Consider the following 18,387-nt stretch of genomic DNA (forward strand, 5'->3'; position numbering starts at 1 on the left):
ACGATGCGTGGCAGTGGATAAATAGCTATTTTATCAACCGTGAGGTGATGTAACTCAGAGATTCAGCCTGTAATTTTCCCAGAAGACATCTGAGAAAAACACATACATGGTCGTTCTGGACAGAAATAAAATCAAAGAGGACCCCCCCCCCCACATAAAAGAGAAAATTACCCCAGGCCCCCCTGAGAAACTAATCAAATCCAGATTGGGTTTAGGTCTAAACACAAACACATACACCCCATACATACGGAGATACAGTAAATTAGCAGCCTAATTTATAGCAACTCCATGTTCCTGACTGGGGCTATATTAAGTGTGGTTAAACTGAGAAAAAGCCACTAAAAGGACCTTTAAAATATGTTCTACACTCAAGTTCTTGAATGCCACACTGGAGATCTCTGATTAAAGGGACAGTGAACAAAAGCTTTTAAGTAAGAAGAAAAAAGAAGACTGGATTCATGGGTTCAGAGGAAAAGCCAGGAAAATCTGACAGGATAAAACACAGTGCAGGCAAACTGTGGGAAGACACTGCCCCCTGCTGCCCACTCAAATGTCCTGCACCTTCAGGACTCTATAATGAGCAGAACGCACCTAATCACAAGCACACCATTCTACACAACTGTGTCTCTGGGCTGTGTATATTCTATCACTCCTGTCAGACTGTAAAAACTATACATAGTCTAGATTAGCTCAAATTCATACTGGATTAAAATCACTCCTGTCAGACTGCAAAAACTACACATAGGGTATAAAAACTAAAACTGCAGATTCATACTGGATTAAAATCACTCCCGTCAGACTGCAAAAACTACATGTAGGGTATAAAAACTAAAACTGCAGATTCATACTGGATTAAAATCACTCCCGTCAGACTGCAAAAACTACATGTAGGGTATAAAAACTAAAACTGCAGATTCATACTGGATTAAAATCACTCCCGTCAGACTGCAAAAACTACATGTAGGGTATAAAAACTAAAACTGCAGATTCATACTGGATTAAAATCACTCCTGTCAGACTGCAAAAACTACACATAGGGTATAAAAACTAAAACTGCAGATTCATACTGGATTAAAATCACTCCTGTCAGACTGTAAAAACTACACAAAGTCTAGATCACCTCAAATTCATACTGGATTAGTATTGCTCTACAATTATTACTGTCAGTCAATAAAAAATAAAACTGCACAATCGCTACACACAAACATATAAAACTACATTGAGTGCACATCAGATTCATACTGGATTGAATTACTCCACTATTACTACTGTCAGCCTGAAAAACACTATATACAGCGCACATCAAAATCTTACCCTTATTATTATTTTTAGACTGAAAAACACTACACACAGTGTACATCAGATTCATACTGGATTATATTACTAAACTATTATTACTTTGAGTCTGAAAAACACTATACACAGTGCACATCAGATTCATACTGGATTATATTACTAAACTATTATTACTTTGAGTCTGAAAAACACTATACACAGTGCACATCAGATTCATACTGGATTAAATAACCCCACTATAATTACTGTCAGACTGATAATAAATAGTGCAGAAATGATCCATCCTGAATTAAAAATCACTTTATAGACTGTAATATTACACATGATTTATATAACCTCATCGCTTAAATTACAGATAAAGCTAATAGAGGGTTCAGCAGAGCATGTTGCTGAAACTAGGCCAGTGTGCTCAGTTCCGGTGTGGGTATGCAGAGTACAGTGTGGCTGGTTTGTTTTGCTTGTGTTGGCTAGAACTGGCTGTGGTCCGTGCTGCTGGTTTTCCCCTGCTTACCCAGGAGTTGGATACTAACTGTGAGAGACTTTCCCTTGTGGTGAGTGAAACTGCTCACTATAGCATTCATCTCTCCACCCATCATTAGTCCTTAGTCATGTTATGCAGGTGAACTGCAGCTTCCAGAGTGACGCATCATATACTTTTACACCCCTACATACTGTACACACACAGTCTGTAACGTTTAACTCACGGTTGGATAATTTTGAGTCATCTTGTGACACTCTAGCACATAGACTATTAAAAAAGTGACTTGAGTAGAAGCTGAAGTGTTCTTTATGCTCCACACTTAAGTAGAAGAACTCAAAAGTATTTAAATATTTAAGTACTTAAGTATTGCTGAAGTAGTTTATAGTAAAAGGTAGTAGTGAAGTACTGAAAGTAAAAGTACAGTACTGTTATTAGTGTAGTTATTATTAAGGAAGAACAGGAGCAGTGAGATCTTCTTATAAGATCAGCTTGATCTCTTGATTCACTCAATGATGAGGAGCTTCATCAAACCCTGTAAAACAGTGCAGAACATCTACCGCTCTGAGTTTAGTGATAATGTGGGTTTAGAATCATTCCTAACATTTCTATAAATGTAATGAGTAACAATGCAGCACATAAACACTAATGTATCAGAGTAAAAGTATTAAACTCATCCAAAATATGTAGTGAAGTAAAAGTGAAAGTAGTAGAAAAACAATACTTCAGTAGATACAGATACAAAATTTAGTGCTTAAGTACAGTAGTGTAGTAAAAATAATACTCTAGTATATATATATATATATATATATAATATATATATATCAAATATATATATATCAAATATATATATATCGGTACATTATTTTAGTACTTAAGTATAGCAATGGAGTAAAAATAATACTCGAGTAGATACAGATACAGTATTTTAGTACTTAAGTATAGACGTAAAGCAGACTAATACTCCAGTAGATACAGATACAGCATTTTAGAACTTAGGTACAGTAGTGAACTAAAAGTAATACTTCAGTAGATACAGATTCAGTATTTTAGTACTTAAGTACAGTAGTGATGTAAAAATAATACTCCAGTAGATACAGATTCAGTATTTTAGTACTTAAGTAAAGTAGTAAAGGAAAAATAATATTCCAGTAGATACAGATACAGCATTTTAGTACTTAAGTACATTAGAGAGGTAAAAATAATACGCCAGTAGATACAGATATAGTATTTTAAGTACAGTAATGAAGTAAAAAATAATACTAAAGTAGAAATACAGTATTTTAGTACTTAAGTACAGTATGGAATAGTTCTACTTCCTTACTTTACATCTCTGGATATATCGTATCATTATGGTTATCGCCAGTTTCATTCAGTTTACTGCAAATAAAGACATATAACATTTCACTTACTGTGTTGGCCAAGTCCACGTTGCCTCCTCCCACAGGAGCGCTGCGTCCCGAAGGCTGGGAGAGGAACCTATGTAGGCCGGATGGAGACTCTGAGACACTGCTTGGCTGTTCCAGGAACTTCTGCAGCAGCACTGAGGACTGCTGCCGTGGATGCTGAGGAGGAGACGGCAGGTCTGGGCTCTGAAGGTCTCTGGCTCCTGAGTCATACTCCCAGCTTTCTTTAGCCCCTGAGAGAGCACCTAGATATAGAGTATATAGACAGGTGTTGGCACAGCATCTTTATCAAAGTTATTGGGGTCCACCTGACATTGGTGATCTGGGGATCATTTCAAGTAGACTGTGTCAATGTGGGCAGTGTGCAAAATCCTGCTGGAAAGTGAAATCTGCATCTCCATTAAAGTTATCAGCAGAGGGAAGCATGAAGTGCTGTAAGATTTTGTGGGAAAACAAAACTGCACTGACTTTCGACTTGATAATAAAACAAATCATCTGCTGCATCAACACCAGCAGATGACATGTCTCTCCAAACCATCACTGATCATCAGTAAATTTTACATTTTATTTATAAATCAAGGGATCAGAGACTGGAGGAAGAGTGGAGAGACACACAGTCCAAACTGCTTGAGGTCTAGTGTAAAGTTTGAAGAGCCATGTCATCTGCTGGTGTTGATCCACTGTGTTTTATCAAGTCTAAAGTCAGTGCAGTGTTTTTCCTCTGCTGACAACTTTTACAGAGATGCAGATTTCATTTTCAGGCAGGACTTGGCACACTGCCCACACTGCCAAAAATATCAACTGGTCTTATTTATAATATTCTAAATTTCTGCTGAGATATTGATTTTTTATTTTTTTTTGGCTGTAATCCATAATCATAAACAATAAAATAAATAAACACTTAAAACAGATCACTCTGTGTGTAATACATCTATATAATATATGATTTTCACATTTTAAACTAAATTACTGAAATAAAGTAACTTTTTAATGATATTCAAATTTTTTGACATGCACTAGTATAGTGTTCTAAGTGTAGCTGTAACATTTCTCCTTCACAATCCACCCACCCAGGCTGTTCTCGCTGCTGGTGGGCCAGGAGGCGATGCGCTCTCGGAGCCTCCTCTTGTCCGATTCGCTGGACAGGAGGGACAGCAGGCCCTCCTCTTTGCGGATTTCGCTGACCAGCTGCATGCGGCAGCGAGTGAAGTCCTCGAACGAAATCCTCCCTAACTGGTCCGCGCCCAGCTGGCACATGATCTCAGCCACAGAGTCCTCCATGTTCAGCTGCCTGCACACCATCAACAGGTCATTTCTGTGGGTGGGGGAAAAGGAAAGTGGAAGGAGAAAAAAAAAAAGAAATGGTGATCCTCCATCACTCTGGAACAGGGTAAATGTGGACTCATCAGACCTTCACATGACCTTCTTATATTGCTCCAGAGTCCTTTATCCGTCCAAGCAAATTGAAGCTGTTTTTGCTGGTTAGCCTCACTGATTAGTCCCAATCCCTTGAGTTAACTTCACACTGTGCATGTGGAAATGCTCTTACTTTCACTATTAAACATATCTCCGAGTTCTAGTGTTGATTTTTTACAATTTTCATAGCATTTTTTTTAAATATAATTTTATTTCAATTCAATTCAATTAATATTTCCCCATTTTCTCCCCAATTTAGCACAGCCAATTACCCAACCCACTCACTAGGACTCCCCCTATCACTAGTAATGCCCCAACACACCAGGAGAGTGAAGACTAACACATGCTTCCTCCGATACACGTGAAGTCAGCCACCACTTCTTTTAGAGCAGCCAGCGCGCTTGGGGGAAAGCGCAGCGACTCGGTTCAGATATGTCAGCTCACAGACGCCCTGTGTTGTGGACACCACCCTGGGAGTGATGTGGGTAGACAGCGCCATCTACCCACCCGGAGGGAGCAGGGCCAATTTTGCTTCCTCTGAGCGCCGGTAGCTTGATGGCAAAGCTGAATTTTTTATAGCATTTCACCAAACGTTTAATTGATATGCCAATCATGATCATTCAATTTTTTTTCTAACCAAATTCCTTCTTGGAAAATGATGTTTTCCCAATGTCCTTCCACTTTTTAATAATACGTTGAACAGTTTTTAACCCCAAATGCCAATAATTTGACCCTTATTTGTCTTGTCCATATAGCAGTAGCCTTGTTTAGCGTGAACTATTGGCTATACTGTCCCTACAATTACCAGTCACACTGCAAAGCTTTCAGACAATGTGCACAGACATGGACAAAAGGAACATATAGTACAGAGCTTCAAGTATCTGTATTTAATTTTAAGCACAAATGAGCCTCAAAATGGTATATGCCAAAACAGCACTTAATTCATTTTACTGTACACATAGAAAAACATCCTTTGCCATTTTTGACATAGTTTTGACATAATTCCATAGAATGTTACAATTATTTTTTCTTGTTTTACAAAACTGACATTTTGGAGTAAAAATTTTGAGATGTCTGTGAAAGTGATGATCTCCAACAAAGTGAAAAGTCAGATAAAAATGATAAACACTACTGTAGCTTGATGATTTTACACATGCCAGGTTTGTGCAGACTATCTTGCATTGTGCCTCAATTCTCTTTGGCCAATCAGTGCTCTGCAAGGTTTATACAACACGTTTTGGTGCTTTTTAGTCTGGCGTGGAACAACAAGCAAGCAGGTACTAAAGGCCAAGAAGAGTAGTATAAGAACCATGCAGTGGAAAACAGCCAGGAAGAAAACCGGGCGTGGCTCACCAATGCCAATTCTCACAGGACTGGAGACTGCGTGATGTGTGATGATTAGCTAAAGCTCATTTATCCACTCTCTCACCTGGGCGTGAGGACAAGGCAAACATTTACTTACAGTCTATTAGAGCAGCTCAGCTTCAATGCTAAATAGCTCTTCACACCCAGCCAAACCTCAACTGAGTGACTCACTGACCGAGATCACAGACATTTCCACACAAATAGAACACAAACATAAACACAGGCAAATCTGTCCTTTACTGTTCAGATTTACTGTTTTACTCATGTAGAAACGATTCATAGTGATATGAAAAAGTCAGAGCCACGTGATTGGCTCTTAAAGGACCAATCTCAACCCCCTGGCAGTTTGGCATCAGCATGAATGAGCATGAATGTTTCAGTTGAGTAATGATAGTTCTTAATTCATGTATAGTATACTATTAACCGGAGTATTCTCAGATTTCTAAGTGGAGCTACAGTATACTGGATCTATCTATACTTAGGAGACACATTCTTCTGTACTGTTCTACTGTATGTCCATCCATCCATCCATCCATCCATCTATCCATCTATCCAGTCACTCATGACCATAGGTGAGAAAAGGAACGAAGATAAATTGGTAGATTGAGAGCTTTGCTTTTTTTTTTTGTTTAGCTTCCTTTTCGTCACAACAGTACGGTAAAGCGAGTGCAATACCACCCCTGCTTAGCCAATTCTCCGGACAATCTTGCGCTCCATCCTTATTATGGCTGCATGATATTGGGAAAAGTTTACATTGCAAATGTTAATTTTTCAGCAATATATAATCGCGATATTAAACAATGCAGGGCCCATGACGTCACCATCCTGACCCTGACGTCCTGACGTCACCACCCGCGCTCTGTCTCGCATCTGGACAGGTCAAGAGCTGAATCAGTGCCAAGCTCAACTGAAAACCCGAGGAAAACAGCAAAAAAGCAGTAATCAGCCCTTTAATCAGGCATTTAAATTGCTTTTTAAAAGCTAAATAAGAGCGTTTTTCTGGGATTAAAAGAGTAATTCAGTGGAAATATCTGCACAAATCTGTGCTGGACTGCGGTTACCTAGTGTTTACTCCTGCCCCCCCCCTCACGCTCTTGTGTCAAAAATCTAAACATTGGAAGGTTTACGTGTTTGACGTGTTTGATTTAATTGCCGTAAGGGACATCGTCCTAATCCTGATTCAATCAAATATTATTCAATAACAAAGCAAAAACAGAATAAAACAACATACACTTTATAGACAAAGGTATTGAGAAAGCATTGCATCGTTACACAATCCATCGCAAGGAAAAACATGGCCATAGTACTTACAAAGTACTTGTAAATAGGACTTAAACAAATATTTATATATGGAGCAGTTATATTAGGTGCATTTGGCATTGTTAATACAGTTAAAAAAACATTGTAATCAAAATGTGTTCCAAGTATCGGGGAAAAAAAATCCAGAATCGCGAACTGAATCATATCGTGAGCAGTTTGCATCTTTACACCCCTATTGTTTACACTTTAGAAAAAACAAATTATTTTCTTATTCTCCATCTGTTTAAAATATTGTGAAATTGAAAAATGAATTGTGACCTCAGCATCGTGAATTAAAACTTGAACAGAGTGTATTGTTATACCCCTAATTGGGACAGCTCCACATTCCACATTGTTTCTTCTGAAATCAAGGGTTTACCCTGCTTTTGTTGGAGTAACTGGCTTTCTACTAGATTTTGAATCATTGTTGTAAGGATCTGATTGCACTCAAAGACGTATTGAGCATTTTGCTGCATTGGCTGTAAGGTTAATATCTCTTGAGCAGGCCTGTGAGGCCAGTGCACAGACTTTTAGCCACTTCCTGTGCATAAAGTGTATTCCTGGAGCTGCTTACAGACGTGACGTCACATGCGAGTGTTTGATGTTCCTCAGAACACACGCCTCCAACTTTGAGCACATTTAGATCACACAGAGGTGAGAATGTTGGTGATGGTGGTTTGAGAGCACTGCTCAACAAAACCCACAGTGCTAAATTTACTCTTACAGAGCAAGGACACCAATTAACAGTGTAATAAGCCTGACTGATATGATTTTTATTTCTGACAGCATTATTTAAAAAATATATAAACTGCACATCGAATTACAGAATTCAACACCAGCTATATTACCAGCATAAATACAGACATGTAGCGTTGCTTGGACACTGCAATTAAACAATTTTTTGACCTTATATTCATTTAAAAACACACATTTTCAATATATAAGTAGCCAATTTAGCATCTGACGGTAGGGGTAATGTATCCATTCAATAGCGCCCACTCAATAACGTTTTGTGAATAAGGTAGCTGACCTTTTACCTTTCATTACACTGGTAAAAGGCCACTTAAAAACTTTATTTAGTAATGTAATGCATTTGTTGGAAATTGAGAATAATATCCAATAGCAGCAGGAGGCAATGAACATCTGGAATGTTATGAAGTGTAGCTGGACTTTTACACCAATTTACAGGCATTTTACACCATTGGTGTTATACATTAATGTATCCATTCAATACCTATAGTAGCTAGGTGTTAGTTTAGTGCTTTGTACATGTATGTGTAATGTGTATGATTAACATTAACGTTATATATTCAAAACTGTAGTAGCTAGGATGTAATTTTATTAACACCAGCTACTTTACCAGCATAAATACAGATATGTATTGTTACTGTAAAATGTTTTATTAACTCTTCTGTGTCCTTATATCGCTTTTAAACAGACTTTTCAATAATGTAGTAGCTACGTTATCAAATAATCTTAGGGGTTTGCAGTAATATCAGTATTTTGCTGACTTATATATGGTAAAAAAAAAAAGCTTTTAGTAAATGAAAAACACGACCAGAGAGTGTCTAAGGTAGATTACACTGGGATAAAAACACTGTAAAAGCACTTAAAGTCATTAAAACTGAAGACCAATTTACAGGCATTTTACACCATTGGTGTGATACATTAATGTATCCATTCAATACCTATAGTAGCTAGGTGTTGGTTTAGTGCTTTGTACATGTATGTGTAATGTGTATGATTAACATGAGCTACATGAGCTACTACAAACTTACTTGGGTATTGCAAAGTGTGTTACTGCCTCGACTGTGCCCCTATATTTCTTTTAAACAAACTTTTCAATAAGTGGCTACTTAAGCAAATAATGTTAGGGGTTAGCAGTAATTTCAGTTGTTTGCTGACTTATATTTGGTAGGAAAGCAACTTTTTGTAAAATAAAAACAGTACCATGGAGTGTCTTTAAGATAGCTGACGCTTTCCCCTTCATTACACTGGGATAAAACCATTATATAAGCAACAAAAGTCATTCAAACTGAAATTGTTTAGGAATTTAATTCATGTGTTGGGAAACTAGTTGGAAATTGGGAGTAATAACTAACAGCACCAGTGGGTGATGAACATCTGGAGTGTTATAAAATGCACCTGGCCTTACTAAATTCAGCACAAAAAGCTTTTTGACATTGTTACTGTAAGATTATATTCAATACTTAGGGATATTCTAAACACTGTAGAAGCTAGTTTATTGTAGGGTGTTGTTGAATCCTGCAATTTGACTGTGTATGACTAACACCAGATACTTCTGTAAAGTGTGTTATTACCTCTTTTGTGTCTCTATACTACTTTTGAACACACATTGTCAATACGTAAGTAGATAATTTTCCATATGATGTTAAGGATTAGCAAAAACTTTGGTTGCTTGTTGACTTACATTTAGGAAAAAAACAACTTACACTGTGATAAAGCCACTTTATGAGCAACAAAAGCCATTTAAAAGGAATTCATGCATGTGTTGGTAAACTAGTTGGAATAGTGAGTTTATATTCTATATTAATGTATCTATTTAACACTGTATTAGCTAGGTTGGGTGTTGTTTTAGTACTGTGTACATGTTTATTGCTGTAGGTGTTATTTAAACCTGCAGCTTTTACTGTGTATGATTAACACCAGCTACTTTACCTGCATGAACATAGATATGTATCATTAACTGGGTACTGTAAATTGTTTTATTACCCTTTTTTGTGCCCTTAAATATCTTAGAAACATACTTTCAATAGGTAAGCAGCTACCTTAGCAAATAAGGTTGGAGGTTGGAGGTTTTAGTTGTTTGCTGACTTATATATGGTAAAAAAAAGCTTTTTGCAAATGGAAAACAGGACCAGAGAGTCTCTTTAAGGTAGATTACACTGGGATAAAAACACTTTATAGGCAACAAAAGTCATTCAAACTGAATTTGTTCAGGAATGTAATGCATTTATTGGGAAACTAGTTGGAAATTGTGAGTAATAACTAACAGCACTAGCAGGAAACAAACATCTGGAGTGTTATGAAATGCACCTGGACTTTTTGCCTTTTATCACTGTTATTACCCCTTTTTGTGCCCTTAAATTCCTTAGAAACATACTTTCAATAGGTAAGTAGCTACTTTAGCAAATAAGGTTGGGGGTTAGCAGTAATTTCAGTTGTTTGCTGACTTATATATGGTAGAAAAGATTTTGCAAATGAAAAAGAGGACCAGAGAGTCTCTTTAAGGTAGATTACACTGGGATAAAAACACTGTATAAGCATTAAAAGTCATTAAAACTGAATTTGTTTAGAAACTTAATGCATTTATTGGGGAAACTAGTTGGAAATTGGGAGTAATAACTAACAGCACTAGCAGGGAATAAACATATGGAGTGTTTATTTAAGTATACATTTAATATTAATGTAACGTTGTATATTCAAAATTGTAGTAGCTAGGATGTAATTTTACTGTGTATGATTAACACCAGCTACTTTACCAGCATAAATACAGATATGTATCGTTACTGTAAAATGTTTTATTAACTCTTTAGTGTCCTTATATCGCAAATAATCTTAGGGTTTTGCAGTAATTCTAGTTGTTTGCTGACTTATGTATGGTAGAAAAGCTTTTTGTAAATATAAAAGAGGACCAAAAATCTCTAAGGTAAATTACACTGAGAAAAAACACTGTAAAAGCACAAAGTCATTCAAACTGAATTTGTTTAGAAACTTAATGCATTTATTGGGAAACCAGTTGGAAATTGTGAGTAATAACTTACAGCACCAGCAGGCAATGAACATCTGGAGTGTTATGAAGTGCACCTGGACTAAATGAATTCAGCACAAAAGGCATTTTAACATTGTTTATTTAAGATTTTATTCAATATTAAGATATATTTTCAACTAGGATGTAATTTCACTGTATGTAATTAACACCAGATACTTTACCAGCACATATACAGTCATATAGCGTTACTTTAGTGCTGTAAAATGTTTTATTACCTCTTTTATGCCTTTATATTCCTTTTAAACACACTTTTTCATTAAATAAACAGTTAGTTTAGCATTTAACGTTAGCTAAACTAGCGGTTAGCCAGGTAACGTTCCAGCAGCCACTCTAACGTTACTAAGTTACCTACTAGCTCGGAAGTCTGTAAGTTAGCTACTGAACTGAACTGACTTCAACTTAAATCTTAATTTATTCATTTTACACTAAACCATACGCAGCCTAAACCTGTAGATAAACTAATCTGTCTTAAATAAGAGCGATGTTTAAGGCTCGATTTAAAGATTAAAATAATAAGCCAAAAAGTCACAAAAAAGTGAGAGAAGCTGGTTAACTTCTCCTGCAGAGAGCGAGAGAGAGAGTAAACACGAGGCTGGCTCATTAACAGCTAACTTACTTTTAGGCTGTTTTTATTCAATTTAAAGCGTTAATTTAATACTAAACCGCTGCTAGAGGTTGTCAGGCAGCTTCTCGTGTTAAAATTACCTGTTAATGTACCCGTCTCCGTCCCCGTCGCAGGTCTGGAACAGGCGGCGGATCCGCTCCTCCTCGCCGGTGCTGGACGTGTCGCTGCTGCCGCTGCTGGGGCTCGCCTCGGCGGCCGCCGCCATGATCTCTTCCCCGGCAGGAGGGAGGCACAGCCCGGCTCCCCGAGCTCAGCGTGAGAGTCACATCCAAACCACCGGCTTTACACTTTTAAACAGATAAAAATGGGGCTTACCCTAAAAATAAAGGTCTTTTCAACTTAAAAACTTAAATAAAACTGAAAATGTAAACATTTCTTGTTTTGTGCGGCTGAAACAGTTGAGTTAAGCTGAGTTACAGTTGAGTAAGTTAAAGTGGGCTGGTCCTCAGTTTAAACTGAGGGCTGTACATTTAAAACAGTGCCACATGTTTGGGAACGAGAAAGTTAATCAAGTTGTGGCCAGCACTTGATTATCTCGTTCCCACGACTTAATAAGTCGTGGCCACAAATTGTGATCTTGTTTCCACACTTTAATAAGTTGTCGAAATGACTTCAATCAATCAATCAACCTTTGTTTTGACTCGGAAGTACATTGAGGGCAACTAATTTCCTAATTTTCAATGTTAGCCAATCATTTACAAATAACCTTACATGTTTTGACATGACAAAGAGAATAATAACTAAATTTAATCATTTTAAAATACTTAATTATCTCGTTCCCAGGCCTCCATAAGTCCCCACAAATTAATTATCCCATAGCCACGCCTTAATAAGTCACACGCATTACTTAATTATCTTGTTCCCACGCCTTAATAAGTTGTATAGCCAAATAAAGCAGTGTTCCTGCTCCAAAATCAGGTGAGGGATGGACTACAGGGTGCATGGCCATATGTAGTCTTTAACTTAACCAGGGGAGGGAGCTATTGTAACAGGTTAAAAAAAATGGTACTTTATCAGAATGCAGTCTTTTGGCCTATAAAAGCATAGTATTGTTAGTTGTTTTGACTAATTATTATATTTATGTATATTTTTTACATTTATTAAAGAGTTCAGAGTACATATGAATCCTATTTTTCCAGCCTAATCACTTTTTATTCTCACATTTTTTCTGTCACGACAAGCTGTACAACAGGGTGGACAATTTGAGCAAAAATTGTCATTTCATGAAAATGTCACTAAAAAAATGTTGAATTGTTCATCGTTACTTTGATTTGTCTCAGAAATACATTTTTCTAAAATTATTTTATTTATGAAATTATTTATCATATTGTCTCAGTAATTAGCTGAATTAGCTTAATAACTGTCTCAGTAATTAGCTGAGTTAAAGCTTAATATTAATATTATTTATTGCTGAAAAGAAAACAGCATGAAGTTTTTTTGTTTTTGTTGTTAATTTCTCAAAGGGGCGTTACTTTCTCTGACATGTTTAAATAGTTTAATATTTTATTGAATTAGCTGAACAAATCATTTAAATGCCTTAATTATAAAAAGCATATCCAGAGTTAGCACACCAGGCTACAGGCCTTGTCTAACATAGTTCATAATTGTACCCTCAAAGGTACAATGTTGGTCTTTACAGGGTCAGATTTGTTCTCTCTGAAGTACAAAGTAATTTCTAACAGAAATAAGTACGAATTTGTACCATTTAACCAGCCAAAGGGTACATTCAGTATTCTGTATCACTGTACTAATAAACAATATATATATTAATTGCACATTTTTTATTTTAAAGCCAGACAATTTTGGATCATCAAGTTTTGAGCCATATTTAGTTGATGATAATGTTTATAATTTTTAAATTCTTTGCTGGCACAAAAATCATGGGTACAAAAAAGGACTTTCACTGAAAGGTACTTTTTTGTACCTCAATATAAGGTACGGCCCCAGCGACAAGCTTTGTACTCTTTTAAGTACTAATCTGTACTTACTTTTCTTAGAGTGTGCGTTACAGAGTGCTAACACTGTGGTAAGGATGTTGGATGAGGGCAGTAGCCTGGCGTGCTAATTCTGTGATATTGATGTTGGATTAGGCCAGTAGACTTCCCTGCTAATTATATGGTAACAAAGTTGTATATGGCCACTAGCCTTGCATGCTACTTCTGTGGTAACAAAGTTTTATATGGACACTAGCCTTGCATGCTACTTCTGTGGTAATGATGTTGGATGTAGCCTAGTATGCTAACATTTTATTAGGAAAGTGAGAGGAAACTGGTAGCTAGCATGCATGCTAAAAACAGATTAGAGATGTGGAATGAGGCTTGCAGTCTGGAGTGCTAGTTCATCAGTGGTGATGTTGGACAAAGTCAGTAGCCTGGCATGCTAACAGTGTGTAAGAGATGTGGGGTGAGGCTGGTAGCTGGCATACTAATGCATCAGTAGTGATGTTGGACAAAGCCAGTAGCCTGGCATGCTAAAAGTGTCTTCACTTGTGGTGTATTAATGCCCCAGTGGCAATGTTGGACAAGGCTGGTTGTCTCCCATGCTAAATATGCCATGTTTCATGCCACAGCACCTTTTTAACATAAAGTATTGGCAATAGATTATAGGATATTCTGGAGCACCATAAACAAACTGGTACATTGAGCTGTGGAGCAGTAAATCTTTTTTGGTATGTTGATCATCCAACATCCTGACCTCACTAATGCTCTTGGTGCTAAATGCAATCAAATCCAATCCAGCCTTACCAGGACAGTAGAGACAGTTACTTCAACAAAGACAGAATAACACTTATCTTAATACACTTTATTTTGGAAAAAAGAAAGAATTAGCAAGTGCCCCAATATTTTACATAAATATATGGCTCTGGAACAAAATAAGAGACCACTTTAAAAATGATGAGTTTCTTTGATTTTACCAAATCGAAAACCTCTGGAATATAATCAAGAGGAAGATGGATGATCACAAGCCATCCAACCAAGCTGAACTGCTTGAATTTTTGCACCAGGAGTGGCATAAAGTTATCCAAAAGCAGTGTGTAAGACTGGTGGAGGCAAACATGCCAAGATGCATGACAACTGTGATAAAACCATGGTTATTCCACCAAATATTGATTTCTGAACTTCTAAAATTTTATGAACTTGTTTTCTTTGCATAATTTGAGGTCTAAAAGCTCTGCATCTTTTTTGTTATTTCAGCAATTTCTTATTTTCTGCAAATAAATGCTCTAAATGACAATATTTGGGAGAAATGTTGTCTGTAGTTTATAGAATAAAGCAACAATGATCCTTTTACTCATATATAGATACATGTATCTATAAATAGCAAAATCAGAGAAACTGATTCCGAAACTGAAGTGGCCTCCTGGGCTGTTTATGATTTACTTGGAAGGTAATAAAAGGTAAGTTGGCAGGTGTTGGATAAACATTGTTTCACTCAGGTCAAGATATTATTTACAGGTAAATTGTATATTTTTTATATTAGTTTTCTTAATTACTTGCCTGATTAAATAAAGAATAAATAAAATAATAAGAATAAATAAATAAATCGATATGTTATGAAACGTAAAGAAACTGTAAAGCAATGATTCTTTTTCAAACTCCTTTCGATTTTTTTGTAGTGTAGAAAGTTGAAGGTCAGTGGAAAATGTACACACACAAAGTGATATTTAGGTGAATATATTTTATTGTGTAGAAAAGTATAAAAACGTTTTTTTCAGTTTTTTTATCTCAGTCACATAACATGATTTATTCATTTCGAAAAAAATGTGCAGTAAACATGAAAACGCAAAACACAACAGTAAATAAATACATTTCTTAATAAATAAACCAATAAATAAATCAATCGATAATATATAAATAAATAAATATCATTTCATGAAAAAGGGAATGTACATCGTGCCTAAGCTACAACATTTTTGGAACTTTTTTGAGGTTAGCATATCGCTGCCACGGAAAAACCTCACGTCTCTATTTTTTTCACTTTTGAAAGTAATTTTTTAAAATGTAATAAATAAAAAAAAATATTTTTTATACTGAGTCCAAATTTTGTGATTTAGCGATTGGACCAGTAGAAATCATTCCGAAAATCATTTAAAGTTAGAAAGTTTTTTTTCCTTCTTTTTTTGTAAAAAAAAGTTGGAGATGCGAGTTTTTTTTTTGTTGTTGATTTGTGGTATGTTTGAGATGACCTCAGGCTGTGTGTGTGAGTAAGATGATCTGCCTGCTCTCTGTTGGGTGGTGCTGGTTGATGTGTCGGGTCAGTCCCGGCGAGGAGAAGAAGTGTTCCCCGCAGAAGCGGCACGGGAACACGGCTGGAGCCCTCGCTGTCTCCGCGGCTGAGCCTCTGGTGGAAAGTTCTAAAGGGCGCTCAGGGGTGGGTAGACGCGGCTCCGCGGCGCTGAGACCGGGGGACGGTGCCTGATTGGCGCTGGCAGCCTTGCGGCCGTGGAGGGCCAGGTGCTTCCTCAGGTAGGCTTGGCGGCGGAACCGCTTGGAGCACTGCGGGCAGCCGAAGGGAGTGTCGTCCTCGGAGGGAGGAGAGCTCTGCTGCGGCTGTGGCTGCGGGCTCAGCCGGCTCTCCGCGTCGCTCAGGCCGGCGGCGCCCTTTGGCTTGTGCCAGCGGCGGTGCGAGGCGAGGTTGGCCGGGCAGCTGAAGGCCTTGTCGCACTCGTCGCAGCGGTACTCGACACGCACGATGCGGGAACACTTGTGGTGCGCCAGGCTGAGGGGGTCCGGGTATCTCTCCTTGCACAGTTGGCACATGAACTCCCCCAGAGCACCGCTGGAGCCAAAACTCCGCTTGGGTACCTCCTCAGGTTCCTCCTCCTTGATGCGAAGCCCCAACACGGGGGATGTGGTCACCTCGTCCCGCGTGGTTGACCTTCTCTCCTGGGTGGATGATGAGGAGCCGGAGGACTTGCGCTGCTTCTTGGATGATGTGCTCACCTGGTTGTCTGGGGCAGCTCGTTTTTTGGTGGCCACTGATGAAGTTGGTGGCTCGCTGAAAGTTGAAGCAGGGTCCGCAGTGGTCTCTGGAAGTGATGGAGATACTGGAGAGCCATTGATGGCGAAGCTGCCGAGAAGAGGTTCTGGGAAAAGCTCTGGCTGTTGGTGGACAGGATGCTGGCTGGGGTAGCCCTCGCTGTCTGGACGGGTTGGACTCAGAGAGGGGGCGTAGAAGGAGAACTCTGGAAGACCACTGTAGCAGCACCTGGCTGGAGTCTTTTGAGCAAAGTTGTGGAAGTCTGTTGGAAGAGCTGGAGCTCTTTGTGGAAGGTCCTGCGTTGGGATTTCCTCCTCCCGCACCCGGTATGAAGCCGGTCCGGTCCTCTTGGAGCGTTTTACTAGGAACCCCTTTGGCATGGTGGCTGGTTGGAACTCAACTTGTCGCTTTGTTGAGGAAGGAGAGTGTTTGTCTTGTTATTTTGCTCAGGAACTTCCCAACAAGTCAAGCCTTCTTATAGGATGAGGATGAGCAAGCTGCCAGTTCCGTTGTTAGCGCCTTGGGGCTCTTGGCCACACTGAACTCCTGGCCCCCAGTGTCTGGCTTCCCTTTTAAAGCCCCCAGATGCGCATTGGGCGACAGTTAGGACGCAGATGGCCGCGGTCCAGGCGTCAATGCAACATGATCCACCCCGGGGTCTCAGAGGAGAGGAGCGGCAGATGTCGACCCCCCCCTTTCTACCTCAGTACCATACAGCCCGTCTACCCCCCTCCCCCGACCACTTGCCCCGTCCTTGACGGTCCCTCACCATTATGTAGATCAGGTCCTGCCACACTCCAGGCTTACCCAACTTTTATTCAGCATTCCCCTTTGGGACCCCATTCAGAGTAACACGTGCCGAAGCCGTCCGTCCATTCATCAAAACGGAGGAATGAGAATGAGGGGAGTGGGGAGGGGGGTTAGAAAAGAGACAGAAAAAGAGAGAAAGAGACAGAGAGAGAAAGCAATATGACTTGCTGAGTAAACTGCAAGGAAACTGCAATCTCAATGTTAAAACGTATAGCTGATGGTGCACAACACAGTTTATGCATACAATGCTGAATGTATTTTAAACAATTTTCATTTTAAATGCAAAAACGTTTTGTGCATTAAAGAGAATGCACAAAAAGACGAAATGCATACCCTCTGTTAAGTATTTAACTAAAGGATTGGTCAAAAAGAATATAGAATGTGGCTAAAACCTCATATTTTAATTGTAATCTTACTGTTTTCTATGTTTACATAATTTACATAATCAGGTGGTTGATCTTTAGGATGTGTTCAAATTACACGAAGAATGCTCCAAAATGTCTTGGAAAATTTATTTTAACTTTGATCTTCATTGAAAGTTAAGAGTTTTTTATGCCTTTCCTCCCAATATTTTTTTCGATAGCAACGTTGAAACACAAAAAAATTGCACCACTTTATAAATTACACATTTTGGTAAATATATAAGTGTACTTCATTTTTGGACTTTTTTAATTTGCAATTTTGATTTGAGGTTTTTGTGAAATGAAAGCTATACACTTTGCTGAGCTTCCATGTAAATACATTTGATTCCAAGTAATTTTGGATCAATTTGGATTTCTGTTGGTCCATTTATCATTGATTTTAGACTCAATATAAAGAACAACTGTCAGATTCAAACTCAAAGTGAAAAGGATATAAATGCAGATACACGGTACAAATACAATATCTAACGTAAATAGAAAGTAGGAACTGAATTATG

The 18,387-nt window shown here is 38.2% G+C and overlaps 2 protein-coding genes across 2 annotated transcripts in view; both read right to left on the reverse strand.

The window, feature by feature from the left end:
- mcc (MCC regulator of WNT signaling pathway) overlaps window positions 1-12,129 on the reverse strand; it is a 183,589-nt gene extending 171,460 nt beyond the window's left edge. Inside the window, exons 1-3 of the mRNA XM_022665786.2 lie at window positions 11,759-12,129; window positions 4,251-4,495; window positions 3,187-3,425 (exon numbers count right to left, since the gene is read on the reverse strand). Coding sequence (XP_022521507.2) covers window positions 3,187-3,425; window positions 4,251-4,495; window positions 11,759-11,883 — 609 coding nt within the window. The 5' untranslated portion in view covers window positions 11,884-12,129. The remainder of the gene's footprint in view (window positions 1-3,186; window positions 3,426-4,250; window positions 4,496-11,758) is intronic.
- A 3,212-nt stretch (window positions 12,130-15,341) lies between these two features.
- Window positions 15,342-17,247, reverse strand: LOC103046881 (insulinoma-associated protein 1a). Its single transcript, XM_022665795.2, has one exon. It carries the CDS (start codon window positions 17,036-17,038, stop codon window positions 15,866-15,868), a length of 1,173 nt encoding a protein of 390 aa, XP_022521516.2. The 5' UTR covers window positions 17,039-17,247; the 3' UTR covers window positions 15,342-15,865.
- Window positions 17,248-18,387: the final 1,140 nt, after the last annotated feature.

Source organism: Astyanax mexicanus, chromosome 1 (assembly GCF_023375975.1).
Source record: "Astyanax mexicanus isolate ESR-SI-001 chromosome 1, AstMex3_surface, whole genome shotgun sequence".
Lineage (NCBI taxonomy): Eukaryota > Metazoa > Chordata > Actinopteri > Characiformes > Acestrorhamphidae > Astyanax > Astyanax mexicanus.